Here is a 17,263-nt window from a genome sequence, read left to right on the forward strand (position 1 = left end):
ATACTGATCGGACATGTTTGCACAGACGGACAAGCCGATTCCTATACCACCCCCCAATGAATGTTTTCTGAGAGTATTTTCGATAAAGAGCTTTATTTGTGTCAACAAACAACCAAGACAGTTTAAGAACATTAATTGTTGCTCAAGAATTCATGGATACATTCATATAAGAATGTGTTTCAGCGCATTTGATCTACCTGTGGATTTACTATCTTATGATCAAATTAAAAACTTTGGAGCAGATCCATTCCCAAGTGGCTACAAGTTCCTTGATGACAAAAATTCAGGGCATTAATAAGGACACATAGGGCAGATACTATAAACATATTGCATTTGGCTGTGTATTCTAATTAGCACTTTTGGCTGAGAGAAACTTCCACTAATTCTAGCACAATGCATAATGTCTTTCACACATAGACATAAGAACAATGAGAAATGTGCTAAATCAGATCTTCCCTAACTTGTTCGAAAATCAACTTCCACACTAAATAAAACACATTTTAATACAGTACTTAGCAATGGTTCAGGTGAGCTAACAAAAAAGGACAAAAAGTACACATTTTTTAAGTCAAGCACTTTATTTGATACAATGTACATGTAAATATCACAGTCTTTCATCTTTCTTTTCACATCACTAATCCAGATTTTAATTGTCTGAAGTCATTTTAGGATTCATTTTCAATATCCATTCCACCGTTTCTGTCAGTAAAACCATGTTGTAATGCCTGAAATACAACAGTAATGGGATAAGTCTATATTAAGAATATAAAACATAAGTACCCAGGTGTGTTATAAAGCTTTAATGAATTCTTTTTTTACCTTTCCAAGGAACATTTCGACTAATGACTTAATTTGATAAGTGAAGTGCAATCGATAGTTCTATTTTAGTATATATTTTCTGTTTTCTTTGTTTAAGTGTGCTTTCAGCTCAAGTGGGATAAAAAAAAAAGGCATTAATAAACTGAATTTACTTCAAATGCATCATTGGACTTCAATAAATCTTACCTGGCAATTCCTTTGAACGTCATTAATGTTTTTGCCAAATCAGATGAAGATACTGTGTTTGTGAAGTCTCCAGCACATTTACAGTATTTTCTCATATTATTGTCCTTCACCTTAAAAATGCCATTCAGTATGATAAAAAATATTACTGTATGTACATGTTTATATGTATACAATAGAAAGTACATTCAAATGACTTCAAAAAATTTAACATGTGGGAAAGACCATCACTAATCAGTAAAATGTTACAGTTTAAGCAAGTTTGGCTGAATACTATTTAGTAAGCTTGAAATTAACTCAAACACTAAGTTTAACCAAGAACCACCAGAGCATATAACGTAAATGTATGACAAACATCAAAAAGTGTGCCATGTCTTTGCATTTTGATAAACCCCTAAGATGAAAAAGGACTTAATCTTTTATTCTGCTTAATTTTGCGTTTTATCAGGCAAAGGAGCATAAAATGTATGTCTAATACAGCATCTAGACCAAGTGTTAAAGCTCCTGAGATTAAGATGAAATACAAGTTCTTCACATAGGGCTTATTCCTGCTTTTACGGATAAAGACGGAAGTCATCAAAACCCTCTAATATTAAAACATCAGCCTTTAGCATACTTACTCCATTACACTTGACACACTTGAGATCCTGCAGGATGAAGGCCATGGACTTCCTGTGTACAGCGTCCAGGAGTGTATCCTCAATCTCGTCCATATCATAGGGGGCCTTACAATGCACGCAGGTCCACGAGGAACTGTGAGGAAGTAGATTTAGGTACAATATTGAATCCTCTGATTTCGCATTTTTATTGTGCTCAAGAAAACAAAGTTTGACTGTATCTCTATTTTGAAAATTGCCTTAAAAGTTTGTTTTTATCAATGGTGCTGAAACTAATTCTTTCTAAAGGCTACAAGTGTACTTGTGTAGAAGATTCTTACTCTGTCCTATCCTGACTAAGATAAGGATCCCGGCAAAGGTCAAGGTCACGGATGTGGTTACATGATTTGCATATGACCTCTGGTAGGACATAGGAAAGACAAGGATCGGTGAAAGCAGCTTCCTCGGCAAACTCCCCAACTCCAATCAACTTCAAAAGGTCTCTCTTTAGCTTCAGTACCTGTAGGTTAATATTACTATCCAAAGAGAGAACCTGGAAAAAGGGATTAATAGACTTTGTAATCTACAGCTGCATATGCAATGTATGATACGTGTACATGTAACTGAAATACTGCCATAAAGAAAATTCTGAAATACCTGTAAATGATACAGACAAGCCAAAGAAAATCAGAAAATAAATGTACACAATTTTTTTTATTCATATCAGAGGTGAAAATTCATTGACAACCTTGAAGTTGAAAGTATGCAAGTGAAGGTTGGCATGGTTTCTCTTAGATGAAATGTGTGAAAACTACACAGAGCAAATAAATTACAGGTTTTGCTTACCTTACAGACACATTTGACAAATTCCAGAGCTGGATTCTGCATAGCCAGGTGTGACCCAGGTCTGTTTGGAAATTCCCCTGACATGTCACTGACGTGGCCAAATTTCTTGTGAATCTTCTGAGTAATTCTGTTAATATAAACATAGACAGGATTACCAGTCTCTGACTCTGGCCTAGCATGCTGTAAACTGGATTATCTGGTTAGAACTATGTACTTACAGAAACATTTGTTGTGCAAGGTCTCCTGCCACCAATTCCTGAGCAAACGTAACTGATAGGGGTGTTGTGGTGGTCTCTACAACTTTCTGTTAGAAAATGATAGTTGTAGAAAATGAAAGATATATGTATTAATGATTCATTATTTCTGCTGTATTTATTAATGGTACACAACTACATTACTTGGGAAGGATACATATGCATGTTTGAATTCCAAACATTTATACAATAATATATATTTTGGTGTCCCTAAAAGATGCTTTATCTGCCACACTCTTTTGAAAGGTCTTGATAATTAAGTACAGGTCTCTGTAAGAATCAGACAAAAGGTGAATCATGAGGGTTCTCAGAATTCGATGATTTTACACACATAGGTTTCTCTTACACTATGAACCACGTATGTAAAATGAAAATTATTTTGGGTCCTGGTTACTATGGAAACATGGCCAAAGAAATTTTCCCTAGCAACCGGTCAATTTTCCATGTTTATGGACAAATATATCACTAAACTTAGAGGCTTGAAATTGAATGTGAATATTACCAGAGGGGTTCTTAAATAATGTTATCATAAAGATAAACATTTCAAGTGATAAAACCATGCAATACATACTATTTTTATTTTAAGATATTTCTTTTACGGGCAATGGAAGATATGCATGTTTTGCATTTTTTGCTGATTCAGCATTTTTGTAAATTTGGGCAATTTTCAAGGCCATATATCTCAAACTTCTGGCACAATACAAGAGTATCGTATATTTTATATAAAGGCAGAGGAATTTCCCTTTTGGAATTTAAATTCAAAAACGTGTGTTTTTTAATATTTACAATCGGTTGCCTAGCAACAAAAATGGATGTTTTGATTAAGAGAAAGAGACAAATTGTCAAATATGCGAGTTATTTATGGAATCAAATCTTATTGGCGGATACTAAATCCAATTTTTAAAGTAAAAACATATTTCTGAGACTTCTTTATGAATCCAGGAATATTTTGTAAGTACTTATCGCCATAGCAACAGAAAATTCCCCTTAGCAACAAAGAAAATAAATCCACTTTTGACATGCACTCATTCACAGATTTGATTATTTTTGTCTAGAAATGATGACTTGGTAAATATTAAAAAATAGTGTTGAACTCTAACAATGGTCATGTTTGTTCTTAATTGATGCATAGCAATATTATTGAGCTTATAACGTTAATAAAATTATACATTACAAGGAGCTAAAGTTATTCTCTAAAGTCTCTGTACATATGCATTTTAAGACCAATTCTCCGTAATTATCAAAATTGGTTGGCAACGCATAGTTACAGATTTGATTTTTTTCTGTCATAATTTTAAACAAATGTGTGATTGATTGTGAAATGTAGAAGTATTTTTGAATTATAACCTCGGTTGCCATGGAAACGGGATACAGGAGATAATTAAATTTGTGTTTAATTTTTTAAACCAATGCTAGAGATTCAAACAACAATGTTTACGATTCAATTTAAATTTCACACTTGCAAATGGTCATGCTAGGTACTGGGAACTATCAAAATATGGTAATTTACAAATTAAGCATAGAAAAATGAAGGTCAATATTTTATTAAATTTAACATTTAAAATAGAAATTCGGTGGGCAAATGATATGCATAAAAGAATTTTAAAGGTGAATATTGATTTTTTTCTGCATTTTGAAGCATTTTTGCTTCCCAATTACTTCCCTTGGATTACTCTCTAAATAATTTTTTTTATAAATAATTATTACATGCTGGGAGCAAGTCCCTGTGCTTTTTTCTTTCCATTTTGTGGCTTTCATGCATTTAACCCGAGATTCCTCTGCTTTGAAAATTGTCACACCTGAAGGGGCCTCTGCCCTGACTCTCCCCCGACCCCGGTACATTTTGCAATAAAAATATATTACATGTTAAAAAACGTTGATGAGAGACAATGTAGATATACGTCAGGTCAGACAGTGACAGACACAATCTCTACGTAACACTGTATGTATACTTAGAGTAGCTTGCTTAGACGGTTAGATGTTCAAACTAGCATGATTTACAATTTTTACCACACAAAGTTTTCCTCATGAGCAATCTTTTTATGAAGTTAAAAAATGCATTTTGGTGCACAGGGGCTTGCTCTAGGTGTATAAAATATATTTATTGAAATATCATTGTTTGTATAATTCATATATGATATTTTTATTTAATTTTTTGAACAATAAATTAAAGCACATGTACACCTTTAGCTAGCACCAAATTTTATTTTAATGCAACAATACATTTCCTTTATTTCCCTTAACTGTAACTGTAAAGTTGGGGGTGCCTTTTAATAAAGATTTCCTACAGTGATAAGTTCGAAAAGACTGGGGGGGGGGGGGGTAGCCCCCACCCCCTGGGCCCCCTGTTGCTACATCCTTTGAAACAATTGTCCAAAGTGGGTATAATAAATCTACAATACATCACTAGGTAATCAATGCCCTAAGCAGGACAAATTAATTCAGAAAAATTGCCTGCAATTGTCCAAAGTCAATACTTGCCATATAAATGTGGGACAAAAAGAATTATAGCCTAATATTTTGTACTGTAAATTTCTATCCGTAGTGTTCATAGCATTATTGATCACTTTGCATGAGATGATATATTTTTACCGAGCAATGGATTTCGAAACTCAACATACATCTTTCGAAGTCTACAGGCGCCCGCGTGGCGCAGTGGTTAAACTTAAGGTCAAGATCTAGTAAATGAAAGGTGCCTACAGATTTATCAAACTTGAGAAACAAATTCCTCTATTGGTGCTTTACAACTTTAGCTGGGTCAAATTAGGTGTTTCGGGGCATAACTTGTAGATAAACAAGATGAAAAACTGTATTTTAAACTGTCATTTTGAATGAAAAATTAAGAAAACCAGTCATTTATATGGGAGTTTTTCTCATATTCGACAAAGGAAATGTATCCAGATTGCCTACAGTCTCTCAGAAAACGGTAATTAGTATGTTCATGGCCTCTGCTTTAAATCGATATAGAATTAAATATAGGTACCCGGTTTACTTTTCATATGACTTCAAATTAAGTGTCATGGAAATACCCTATTTTCTACATAATTCTGCTTAAGCCGTAAATACGGGAAAAAAGAAAGTTGAAATTGATTATGACGTCATAATGGATCTAGCACAAAAAAGTAGTTTCAAGTAATTTACTAGATCTTGACCTTAAAGCGTTTGCTCAAGAGTCGCAAAGGAGTCAATCCTTACATCCTGGGATCGAATTCCACTGTTGGACGTGGAGACCGGTCCTTCGGATGAGACCGTATAAATCAAGGTCCCGTGTCGCAGTAGGTGCTGGCACGAAAAAAGATCCCTCCCTGCTCAATGGCCCTCAGTGCCAAGTACATGTATATGACAAAATTTACAGCACTCCACCGGCAAGTGGTGGCGTCTCCATGTGAGTGAAAAATTCTCAAGAGAGAGATGTTTAACAATATACACAATCAATCAATCGAAGTGTACAAATTCTCTTTAATTTTTTGTGTAATTTTTTTTAAACTTGTAAAGCATTAAATTTCAAAAGATTAATCAAATTGTTTTTGTAACTTACAATGATACATAGTGTTACTTAAAAGGAGGGGTGTTTTGACGTATTCAATAGGTATACCCGTATACATCAATACACTAAACACTGTACAACAAAACATATAACTATATCTGCACACCGCACTATGTACCCTTTTCAGAATACATATAACATTATGGTAATCGGATATTGTGAATTAGGTGAATTTCCTCTTGAACTGGTCAGGGAAAAGAAAATCCTTAAATATTGTTTTTTTTTTTCTTTTTAAGTAGTGATAATTGTATTCTTCAAGCATGTCTCCAAAAAAGGATAGAAAATAATGATGACTGCATTGTAAATATTAAAAATGAATTTCATTGGCTAGGCTTTGCAAAATTGAACATGTTCGATAGAAACTGTAACACGGTGTAGATATATACTATACTCCCGAAGACCAAGTGCCCTCAAATGAGTACAGTTACTTATTCATGTTATTACACAGAATAAAAAAGAATAATGTAATCTAGGAAAATTTGTGCAACTAGCGAGTGCATCAATAATAGTGCCTTTCACTTGTTTATACATTATAGAAAATACAATATGTACTGTACATGTTGCATGTTAAGTTCATCATGCCAGCAATGTACCTTAATTTTCAAAGAATACATTCATTTCCAAATGTTTGAATTTAATAAAAAAAATGTTTTTTTTTTATATTTGCAAAATCTGATTTCTACTTCGTGCACTATATAAAATACCAATACACACTAGATTTTCTGACTTCAGCATAAATTTGCATGTTTCATTGGCTATCTGTTCACACTTTACTGAAATTGGGCTAATGCTCCTATCTTAAGAGAAAAAAAAAACAGGAATTTGTTAGGGGGGGCAGTAGAAGGCAGGGGGTCCAAGGCTGCATTGAACTCCCCATTGTGCTTAGGGCAAGGCATTAGTGGGGGTTCACAAATGAAATATGTTTTTTCCTTGGTTTTAGGATAGTGGACATATAAATTTTATATACATTACTGTACATGTGCAAAATCTTCAAACGGGATGGGGGATGACCGGCACACTTGCACTGGATCTGCATTTGTGACATGTATACATCCCTAGGATCTTGCAACACCACAACACCACCACATCATTTTCTTCTTTTCCGTGTAACCGCGGAAACAAAGTACCAGTGGTTTAAAGTAATATCTTGCTGCTTTTGGAATTTGCTTTCTTGGGTACTATTTACATGTTCTCATATATAGGCACTGTCAGAAGGGTATATAAACAGTTCGATTTTGTGACACCCGATTGCACACTCGAAACTCGTGACCGACATGTAGTCCTCCTTGCGTGGTCTTAGATTTTTTGCGTTTATTCCTTGTTTTTATGTGCACTATTGTATCGACCTATATTTTTCATGATACTTTTGTACTGTTTTGGAAAAAGTTTGTTAACTTTGATAATTTCATCGCGACCGAGTAGCACGGCTATGTACATGTAAGATGTACGTCAACACTTGATTTCTACAGCAAAATACATTGAACTGAAAAGCGATCTGCTCCTTATATATGGGTTGTAGGGAGAGTGTTGAAGAATGGGAAATATGGTGGACTATGCCTTTTTACGAGTAGTTTTCAGCTTTAATCAAGAAACTTGTTATTTGACTCACCTTAAATTAAGAAATAAGATATCATTTTTAGAGTTGCATTGGGGTATGACATGAAGTCGGTCACGTGATCAAATTCTATAACGCCCGAAGGGCGTTATAGTAGACGTTAAAAACATAAGCAATTAATTAATTTACGTTAAAAACATAAGCAATTAATGCAGTTCCCTCTTTTTCTCTAAAAGTCATTTTATAACATGCAGAAGTTATGACCAAGGTAAAAGTGTTTGATGTTAAAATTTTGAGGTTATGCATGCCTTTAATCTAAAAAAAAAATAAAACATAAAAGACGGAAATTCAACTCATTTTTAACGTCTTCTTTTGGCTTCAAGTTTACCATGTTGACATTTGGAATTAAGCGCAGCACGAACCCGATCTTAAACCATTATGAAAAAAATTAAAACGCCATAAATCTATCAAAAATCAATGAAGCGTAACGACATTCAAACTTGATCTGTGACTCACCAAGATACACTCACATGACAAAATTCAGCTCAATATATGCAAGCGTTTAGAAAATAAGTGTGGAAACCCAAGTAGGACAGACTTACAGACAGACTTAGGGACAGCTAGACCGGCGGACAGAAACCTAAAGCCCCCTCCAGTTTCACGGGTTGGGGACTAATAAAGTACAAAAAATGTACTGAGGCTCTTAAATCTCTGTGGTCTGTCAAACACTGAATAATCTTTACAAACAAATATGAGTGCATGTCAAAAGTGGATTCATTTTCTTTGTTGCTAAGGGGAATTTTCTGTTGCTATGGCAATAAGTACTTACAAAATATTCCTGGATTCATAAAGAAGTCTCAGAAATATGTTTTTACTTTAAAAATTGAATTTGGTATCCGCCAATAAGATATGATTCCATAAATAACTCGCATATTTGACAATTTGTCTCTTTCTCTTAATCAAAACATCCATTTTTGTTGCTAGGCAACCGATTGTAAATATTAACAAGAGGCCCATGGGTCACATCGCTCACCTGAGCAATGTGGCTAGGAAAAAAGCATAAATCAGTTTATTATTAAAAAGTTGAAACCCAATAGTGGTCCCAAAATATCCTTAAAAGGGAGAGGGTATGATTTGAACAAACTTGAATCTACACTAACTAAGAATGCTTGCATATTTCTTTGACTACATTTGGCTTTATTGCCCTTTACATTTGAACTTACATTGTCACCCCGCCCTACCCCCAGGGGTCATGACTTGAACAAAATTGAATCTACACTACCTGAGAATGCTTCGCTATGAATAGGACTGATCATGGCTTTGCTATTTTTGAAAAGAAGATTTTTATAAAGATTTCTTTCTAAATGTTTCTATGTAAAACTTGGATTCCATGTTTTGGCCCCACCCTACCCCCAGGGGTCATGATTTGAACAAACTTGAATGTCCACTACCTGAGGATGCTTCCACAAAAATATGATCATTCATGCCTTTGCTATTCCAGAGAAGAAAATTTGGATTTTCCTATATATTTCTTTGTGAAACTTTGATAGGCCATTGTGGCCCCGCCCTACCCCCGGGGGGTCATAATTTGAACAAAATTGAATCTCCACTACCTGAAGATGCTTCCATAAAAATATGATTATTCATGCCTTTGCTATTCCAGAGAAGAGGATTTTTTAAAGAATTTTCCTTTACATTTCTATGTGAAACTTTGATAGGCCATTGTGGCCCCACCCTACCCCCAGGGGTCATGATTTGAACAAACCTTAATCTACACTACCTGAGGATGCTTCCCTATAAGTTTCAACTTTCCTGGCATAGTGGTTCTTGAGAAGAAGATTTTTAAAGAATTCTCCTGTGTATTTCTATGTAAAACTTTGATCGGCCATTGTGGCCCCGCCCTACCCCCCGGGGTCATGATATGAACAAAATTGAATCTACACTACCTGAGGATGCTTCCCTATAAGTTTTATCTTTCCTGGCACAGTGGTTCTTGAGAAGAAGATTTTTAAAGAATTTTCCTATGTATTTTTATGTTAAACTTTGATCGGCCATTGTGGCCCTGCCCTACCCCCGGGGGTCATGACATGAACAAATTTGAATCTACACTACCTGAGGATGCTTCCCTATAACTTTCATCTTTCCCGGCACAGTGGTTCTTGAGAAGAAGATTTTTAAAGAATTTTCCTATATATTTCTATGTAAAACTTTGATCGGCCATTGTGGCCCCGCCCTACCCCTGGGGGTCCTGATTTGAACAAACTTGATTCTACACTACCTGAGTATGCTTCCCTATAAGTTTCATCTTTCCTAGCACAGTGGTTCTTGAGAAGAAGATTTTTAAAACATACCATAAAATTTTCACTATTTCTGAATTATCTCCCCTTGAATAAGGGTGTGGCCCTTCATTTGAACAAAATTGCATCCCCTTTACTTAAAGATACTTTGTGCCAAGTTTGGTTGAAATTGGCCCAATGGTTCTTAAGAAGAAGTCAAAAATGTGAAAAGTTAACGACAACAACGACAACGACGACGACGACAGACAACGTACAAATTTTGATCAGAAAAGCTCACTTGAGCCTTCGGCTCAGGTGAGCTAAAAAACACACGTTTTTGAATTTAAATTCCAAAAGGGAAATTCCTCTGCCTTTATATAAAATATACGATACTCTTGTATTGTGCCAGAAGTTTGAGATATATGGCCTTGAAAATTGCCCAAATTTACAAAAATGCTGAATCAGCAAAAAATGCAAAACATGCATATCTTCCATTGCCCGTAAAAGAAATATCTTAAAATAAAAATAGTATGTATTGCATGGTTTTATCACTTGAAATGTTTATCTTTATGATAACATTATTTAAGAACCCCTCTGGTAATATTCACATTCAATTTCAAGCCTCTAAGTTTAGTGATATATTTGTCCATAAACATGGAAAATTGACCGGTTGCTAGGGAAAATTTCTTTGGCCATGTTTCCATAGTAACCAGGACCCAAAATAATTTTCATATTACATACGTGATTCATAGTGTAAGAGAAACCTATGTGTGTAAAATCATTGAATTCTGAGAACCCTCATGATTCACTTTTATACACATATTGTCTGATTCTTACAGAGACCTGTACTTAAGAAATCCAAAGCAAAGTTCAAGATGTAAACTGAAACCAGAACCAGATAATTACAAACAGTCTGAACCTATAGTTTCAAGCATTCATCATACTGAGAGACATGTACTCAAAGGATAAAGAAATGCATATTAAACTTTTGAGTTAAATTAAAACAATTCTTTTAAATATGTTTTCCAGCATTGTTATCATAAAATTTTAATTCACCTTTAATCAACAAGTTACTAAAGTTTTGTGTGATTTTGAGTGATAATTCCTGAGATACTGATATCAATATGTCGACACCCCCCAAAAATAAAACTAAAAATTCTCATAATCTCCCTTTCGCATCAATAACAAACTTGATTTTCCTGTGCAATGAGTTCACCAGAGCATTTATTTTTTTCAAAGCATTATTTTTCAACCCTTCCAACGGTAGTCTTAATGGCTGAGATTAGCTGTTTTATTCCAAAGCCAACAAATCCCCCCGCCAAATCGAATCTTACGAATTTTCGATTTAGGATAGAATGTACAGAACCCAACAGGTTTGGTACATGTGAATGTTTGTAAAAAAAGTCTCGACAAACGCTAGCTACTTTTTTCTAGTGTAAACATGCTAAAAAAATCACGTAAACGACGCGTACATGCGCGTTTGAGAGTAAAATCGACGTAAAGTTGCCAAGCTCGCGGCCTAAATTAGAGCAGAGAGTTTCTGTCAATTTAGGGTGAAAACAATGATTATGATTGTCTGCTGTACAAATATCAGTTTCAGTGATAATGCCTTGACAATATCCGAGGTGGCATGATCAAAAGCCCTATCTTGTTGTGACGTTGTTACACTCCAACGTCACCATCATGGTTGGTTGGAGACATTTTAAGTTAACTCTCTGACAACCAAAAAACTTTTATTTGGTTGAAAAGTTGAAAACAATCTATACAGCAGCATGTTTTTGCCTTTTTATTCACTTATGCAATATTGAATTCAATTACTAAACCCACAGTAGGTTCCGTCAGTCATACCACGATTGCAAGAAATTTATACTGACTGCAAATATGCAAAAACGATGTCAATAACTCTAATGCATCGTATGGCACTACAAAATTTTATCACAAAATGATCATCATCAACATGCACATGTTTTTGACTTTTTATCATTCCCCCTACGTGACGCCATACATTTCATGGTTGAGTAGTTTTGACCAGCAATTATAGTGCAAAGTAACCAAAATACACATATGACCAAGTTTCATTATTTTCGGCCACATAGTCAAAAAATTTTCCAATGTTATGTTCTTGTGCGTTTCTTTTTCCTTTCAGTATACATATATTCTTTCAAGCTTTTCCTCACAGCATATCTGGTCAAAATGAGATGTAAGTGACCTTTGATTTTGTAATATATACATGTATACACTTTTACCTGGCTCTGACTGTTATGGCGACGCTTCACGGGAGTGTTACCAGGGGTGAGGGTTTTCTGTTCCTCCTGAAGCTGGTTATACACCGACAGAATGTACCCAGCAACTATCAGCTAAAGTTACAAAAGTCAGTTATAAATCTGGCTAAAAATTGACTGTATCTACATAACTTATCTTATAAAATTCTTATTATCTCTCCATACTTTGTTCCTTTTTTACTCACATTGAAATTAGTTTGGCATGCCCCAGCCTCTGGTAGGAATTGCATTATGTTCCAGTTCATTTCTATCTCTGGCTGCAATAAAAGAATATTATATATTTTTTCACATAATAATGCAAGACTGTCTGCCCCCAAAAATTTCCTTCTCACATATAATTCAACTTTTAAAGATTACATCAGCAATAACCAAAATTCAATAAAATTTTGTTTCACTTTTAAATACCTATTATAAACAACAACCACATGAAAATAAGATGTCGCGTGAATTGTTTGATCTCCATTCTATGTACAGACCTCGTCCTCATCCTCGGACTTGTTCAGAACTTCCTGCTGCTCCCTCTCCTCCTCTTCCTCCCCCTCCTCTCCACTGTCCCCGCCCCCCTCATTGTCAGGATCAGGCTGAGTCTGCTCCAGTGGGGTTTCAGAGGGCAGCTTTCCTTTCACACCCCCATGATTGGCCTGAATACATTTACCAAAACAGTTTATAATATATACAAATTCAGAAGGTTGTTCAAATCAAAGGATGATTTTTTTCCTTTCAATATCCACAACACTTTTTTAGACACAAATTCAAAAGGTTTTTCTATTCATAGGCAATTTTTTTCCTTTAGAAATCATGGAAAATTCCAAAAATTATAATTCAAATGAAAGATACAAAATTTAGAAAAGCTTCCATTTTTAAAGAAATATTCACTGCAAAAAAATCAAAGATACGAAATTTGGAAAAAGCTTCCCTTTTTAAGAAGTAATCACTGTAAATTGAACAAATTTTCCCCCTTAAAAATCAAGGAAAATTTAAGAAACTATACTTCTGACAGATGCAAAATTTTGAAAAACTCCCCCATTATAAAAGTATTCACTGGAAAGTGGACTTACGGGGTCTAGCCACATGAGGTATTCCCAACACTGGGCGTAGGTCATCTCCACCAGGTGGAACAGGTTCTTGGACTTGATGCTGTTGGTGATGTACTCCACATAACCCAGAGCATCCACTAGGTGGCGCTTTTTTGTGCACAAGATGAGACGGTTGAAATTACCATAAACTATGTTGGATCCAAGTCTCTTAAACTCGGAAATCAGCTGAAAAATGATAAAAATTGCTCTTAGATGGAAGTGAAACAAGTTGTACTTAGAAGACTTTACACTCTATATATTACAGAAAGAATTGCAACAATTTCAGTGGATCACATCTAGAATGCAATGTAACATCTACCTGTAGAAAGACTTTTTTCATCATGTTGTGAAGGGTTCTCCTGAGGGCTGGGTCATACAACAAGGCGTTAGGAGAACGCAGCCACCTGAAAAAGAGTGGGTGGATTTGACCGAAATGCTTTTCACTTGCTTTAGAGCTGTAAAATTTGCCTCAAACAAGTATGTTTGCTAAGTTCCTGTAGAATGATTAAAAACTAACCTGTAGAAGTGAATGATCTGGTTGTCTGCAAATATATTGTTGTACTTTGTGGCATCTCTCACCCATCCCTGCACCATGGTCTTCAGAATTCTGTTCATAAGAACATGTACAAATACAACCTATAACTTACAGCTGATAAATGAATGCTTGCACCTACTCCTTTTTCAAACGCAAGTTTAAAATAATAAAAAATAAAGCTGATCACGACAAAAGTGAAACTCTTCCCACCACAAACTCACCTACATCTCGACATAAGTAAACTATTCCCACATTAAACTCACCTGAAGCTGGTAGAGCAGAGGGCTGTTTCATCGTAGCTGGCGAGATAGGTGGCCGCCCCCTGACCCTGAACCATCTCTTCAAGGGAGGACTGGGGGAGCGTATCAAAACTGACAGCACTGGCCCCCTCCTGGTCATTGACGTGGGCGGACTGCAAAATATACACATATAGTCAAGTGTCACTCAGATTAGGGGGCTTTTCAAACTTGATTGCACTGACACCCAGGCCTGCAATTACTACTTCCATACACTGTTGTGGAAGTCTTAATCAGTATTGGAGGTTACATCAAACTTAAGAGTTTGGCTATTAATCTCTACATCTAAGTAGTACAAGTCTTTGAATTTCCAATTAGCCTACAAGTAAACACCAGTCTCTTACCTCAATAATTGTGTTGACAGCCAGACTAGCTATCTCCAATTCTACACACACAGTGGGAAAAGTTCCTGGGTTGTTCACCTCAACACTTGTACTCTCCTCCAACTCCATACACAACCTAGAGAGAAACAACCATCCCACATAAGGTCAGAAAAATGAAGAGACTGAGACATGAGTTTTCAAATCTAATGTGTAACAATTAAAGACAACTTTCAGCTCTATCATAAGTAAGCATTCTGTTGATTTACAATTTCTTCAAGAATTAGTGAGTGAGGTCTCAAAAGGTCCCTCACCTGTTGTCATCGGCCTCTTTGCCTCCCAGGTCTGGTCTCTCCGTGGGGGAGCACCACAACACGTGGTTGTTTTTATACAGGTATCGAGCAAAGAACAAGTCACAGCCAAACATGGTGATGTCTTTAGGGAAGTTTCCTAGAGGGATGTGAAGAAACCGGCACTGCTCAACCATGGACTGAAATAATAGACACTTCGAACAGTCAGATAAACATAACAGAAACAGGAAATAAGATGCAACAGAAACCATGGTCCAGACTGTATCTATTTTGACTTGATTGTTGTGATGGTGACTTCAAAACACATACAAAAATTAAGCCAATTTGTCAAAAGGCTCCCTTTTCTATGATAAATTATTGAAATCCTGAAACCCTGATTGTGCCCCTCGATTATTTGTCAAACTTTGCATCGAAATGTCATAAGGATGCCTCCATCTATCCTTGTGTATCAGTGACCCACCTGGAGAATTACATTACTGTACAGGTACTGCTGTATCATACGTCTACAGCCCACTCTTTGCCAGTCCAGCACATTGTAAAGGCTATCGCTGCAATACAAGACACATACACGTACAGTGCCTTCTATATGTACTCTTCACTTTTAAACTCTCAGCTTACATGAATTTCATTACTTACCTATCTGTCACATGAATTGGCACCAGAGGAAAATCATTCAGGCCTGGCATGGAAGAGGTCAAATGCTGGAAATCTGATAGGCAATGCGAAAATATTAAATTCAAAATTATTATAAAGGTATCAAAGGTTCAGAACTGAGAAAAGATCTACAATAAATATCTCACTACTAGAAGGTACATACTCTACACAAATTCAAACTAGTATTTTGTCAATCAAAAATATCAGAGAATAAGCTTTGTGCCTGCTATTGGCATAAATAGAAGATTTGATCAAAAAAAAAATTTGCATACAATTCCCACCCCCCCTCTCAATTTATGCTGATTTTAACCCTCAAGGACAAGTTAATTACAAACCTTGCGGTGACTGAATGGCTATGTAGGTTGGTCCTCGTTTCTCGTCCTTGTAAGCTGACAGTGACCTCTGTATTGACCTGTACACTTGGCGGACATCTTTCTCAAGTTTGTACTCAAATGTGTGATTAGCAGGGGGTAAACTGTCCTCATCTATTTTGGTCAATCTATAATCATCAAAGTAGAAATTCGTTAGATTTGCAAGGTTTTCACTTCTGTTATTACATTTCTTCCATTCAAATGGTGATAAACAACTTTAAGACACTCTTAAATGGAATACAAAACAATGTTGATTAAAATCTCAATAAATTACACATGTAGGTTCTTGTGATATGTAGATCAATAAATAGAATCCAAATTATTAGGCAAAATCTGAAATTTTATTTGCTTTACTTGGAATTTCTCTCTGCATTGTACAGAGCATTCAGAGTTGGCATCTGGTCACTTCTCACTGTGTCCACTATGTAAACCACGGTCCTCTTTGACATGGGGAAGAAAAGTCCATATATCATTTTGTTCCCACTGAAGAAAAAGAAATATCTCATAATTCCCCTTTTTGCATCTTCGCTAGCCAAGGGTTTCTGATACGCTACTCTCCTCATAAACCCTTGGCATACGGTGAAGTCAAAAGACGGAATTATTTTCGTCACGTGATCTTGAATCTTTCAGGTACGCACAGATTGCGTCATTGACAGAAATAAAGACGCATGTTTAAAAAAAAAAAAAGTTTTTTCAAGAATAATTTAGAAGCAATAATTGAGTTATGTTTATTTATTACTTATAGTACAAATCGGAAGCTTCAATATAGATTCTTAATCACATATTTAGCAGATATTGGATGACACCATAGCTATTCATAGAATTGCATGTTATCTTACGAATCGTTATTTACTTGCGTTTTTCAATTCCGAGATTAAAGAGTCAAGAAGTATCCCGAACACAAACATCGTCATTTACAAAAAACAATTGATGATTGGTCGACAGGTGTGTACTGAAATCCAATCAGAACTCTGGAAAAAAATCCCGATTTTTATGAACACCGTATGCCAAGGGTTTATGAGGAGAGTATAGCGTATCAGAAACCCTTGGCTAGCGAAGATGCCCTTTTGGAACAATAATCATCCATGCAATAAATTTTGATGTCCTTCTGACATTACTGACATACCAAACATGGTGATAAAGGTATATATGCTTCATGGTGCCTGGCTCCAAGTAGGAGAACTGTGCCACAGTTCTGAAATTTAGGTGGTCCAACTCAAATGTATCTGTTTCCTGAAAAGAAAGATCAAGAAAGAATCAATTTAACACAAATCTCATGTCACTTAATTTGCATTCTTTTATTTTTCCAACACTATATTAAACCTGGACTTCAGTTAAATTA

At 35.6% G+C, this 17,263-nt stretch overlaps 1 protein-coding gene across 1 annotated transcript in view; it reads right to left on the reverse strand.

Annotated features, from left to right (window-relative positions):
- Nucleotides 1-566: 566 nt before the first annotated feature.
- The window catches only part of LOC134254125 (DNA polymerase epsilon catalytic subunit A-like), a 38,004-nt gene continuing 21,307 nt past the window's right edge, over nt 567-17,263 (reverse strand). Inside the window, exons 34-53 of the mRNA XM_062736673.1 lie at nt 17,048-17,154; nt 16,276-16,404; nt 15,886-16,049; nt 15,533-15,605; nt 15,357-15,444; nt 14,900-15,075; nt 14,610-14,724; nt 14,233-14,381; nt 13,952-14,041; nt 13,754-13,838; nt 13,417-13,620; nt 12,835-12,999; nt 12,544-12,615; nt 12,323-12,433; nt 2,663-2,748; nt 2,445-2,571; nt 1,940-2,151; nt 1,623-1,755; nt 1,006-1,115; nt 567-725 (exon numbers count right to left, since the gene is read on the reverse strand). Of these exons, the coding sequence (XP_062592657.1) occupies nt 647-725; nt 1,006-1,115; nt 1,623-1,755; nt 1,940-2,151; nt 2,445-2,571; nt 2,663-2,748; nt 12,323-12,433; nt 12,544-12,615; nt 12,835-12,999; nt 13,417-13,620; nt 13,754-13,838; nt 13,952-14,041; nt 14,233-14,381; nt 14,610-14,724; nt 14,900-15,075; nt 15,357-15,444; nt 15,533-15,605; nt 15,886-16,049; nt 16,276-16,404; nt 17,048-17,154 (2,475 nt within the window). The 3' untranslated portion in view covers nt 567-646. The remainder of the gene's footprint in view (nt 726-1,005; nt 1,116-1,622; nt 1,756-1,939; nt 2,152-2,444; nt 2,572-2,662; nt 2,749-12,322; nt 12,434-12,543; nt 12,616-12,834; nt 13,000-13,416; nt 13,621-13,753; nt 13,839-13,951; nt 14,042-14,232; nt 14,382-14,609; nt 14,725-14,899; nt 15,076-15,356; nt 15,445-15,532; nt 15,606-15,885; nt 16,050-16,275; nt 16,405-17,047; nt 17,155-17,263) is intronic.

The sequence above is a fragment of the Saccostrea cucullata genome, unplaced genomic scaffold (assembly GCF_032062105.1).
Source record: "Saccostrea cucullata isolate Sc308-1 unplaced genomic scaffold, CSIRO_AGI_Scuc_v1 ctg3005, whole genome shotgun sequence".
In the NCBI taxonomy this organism is placed as follows: domain Eukaryota; kingdom Metazoa; phylum Mollusca; class Bivalvia; order Ostreida; family Ostreidae; genus Saccostrea; species Saccostrea cuccullata.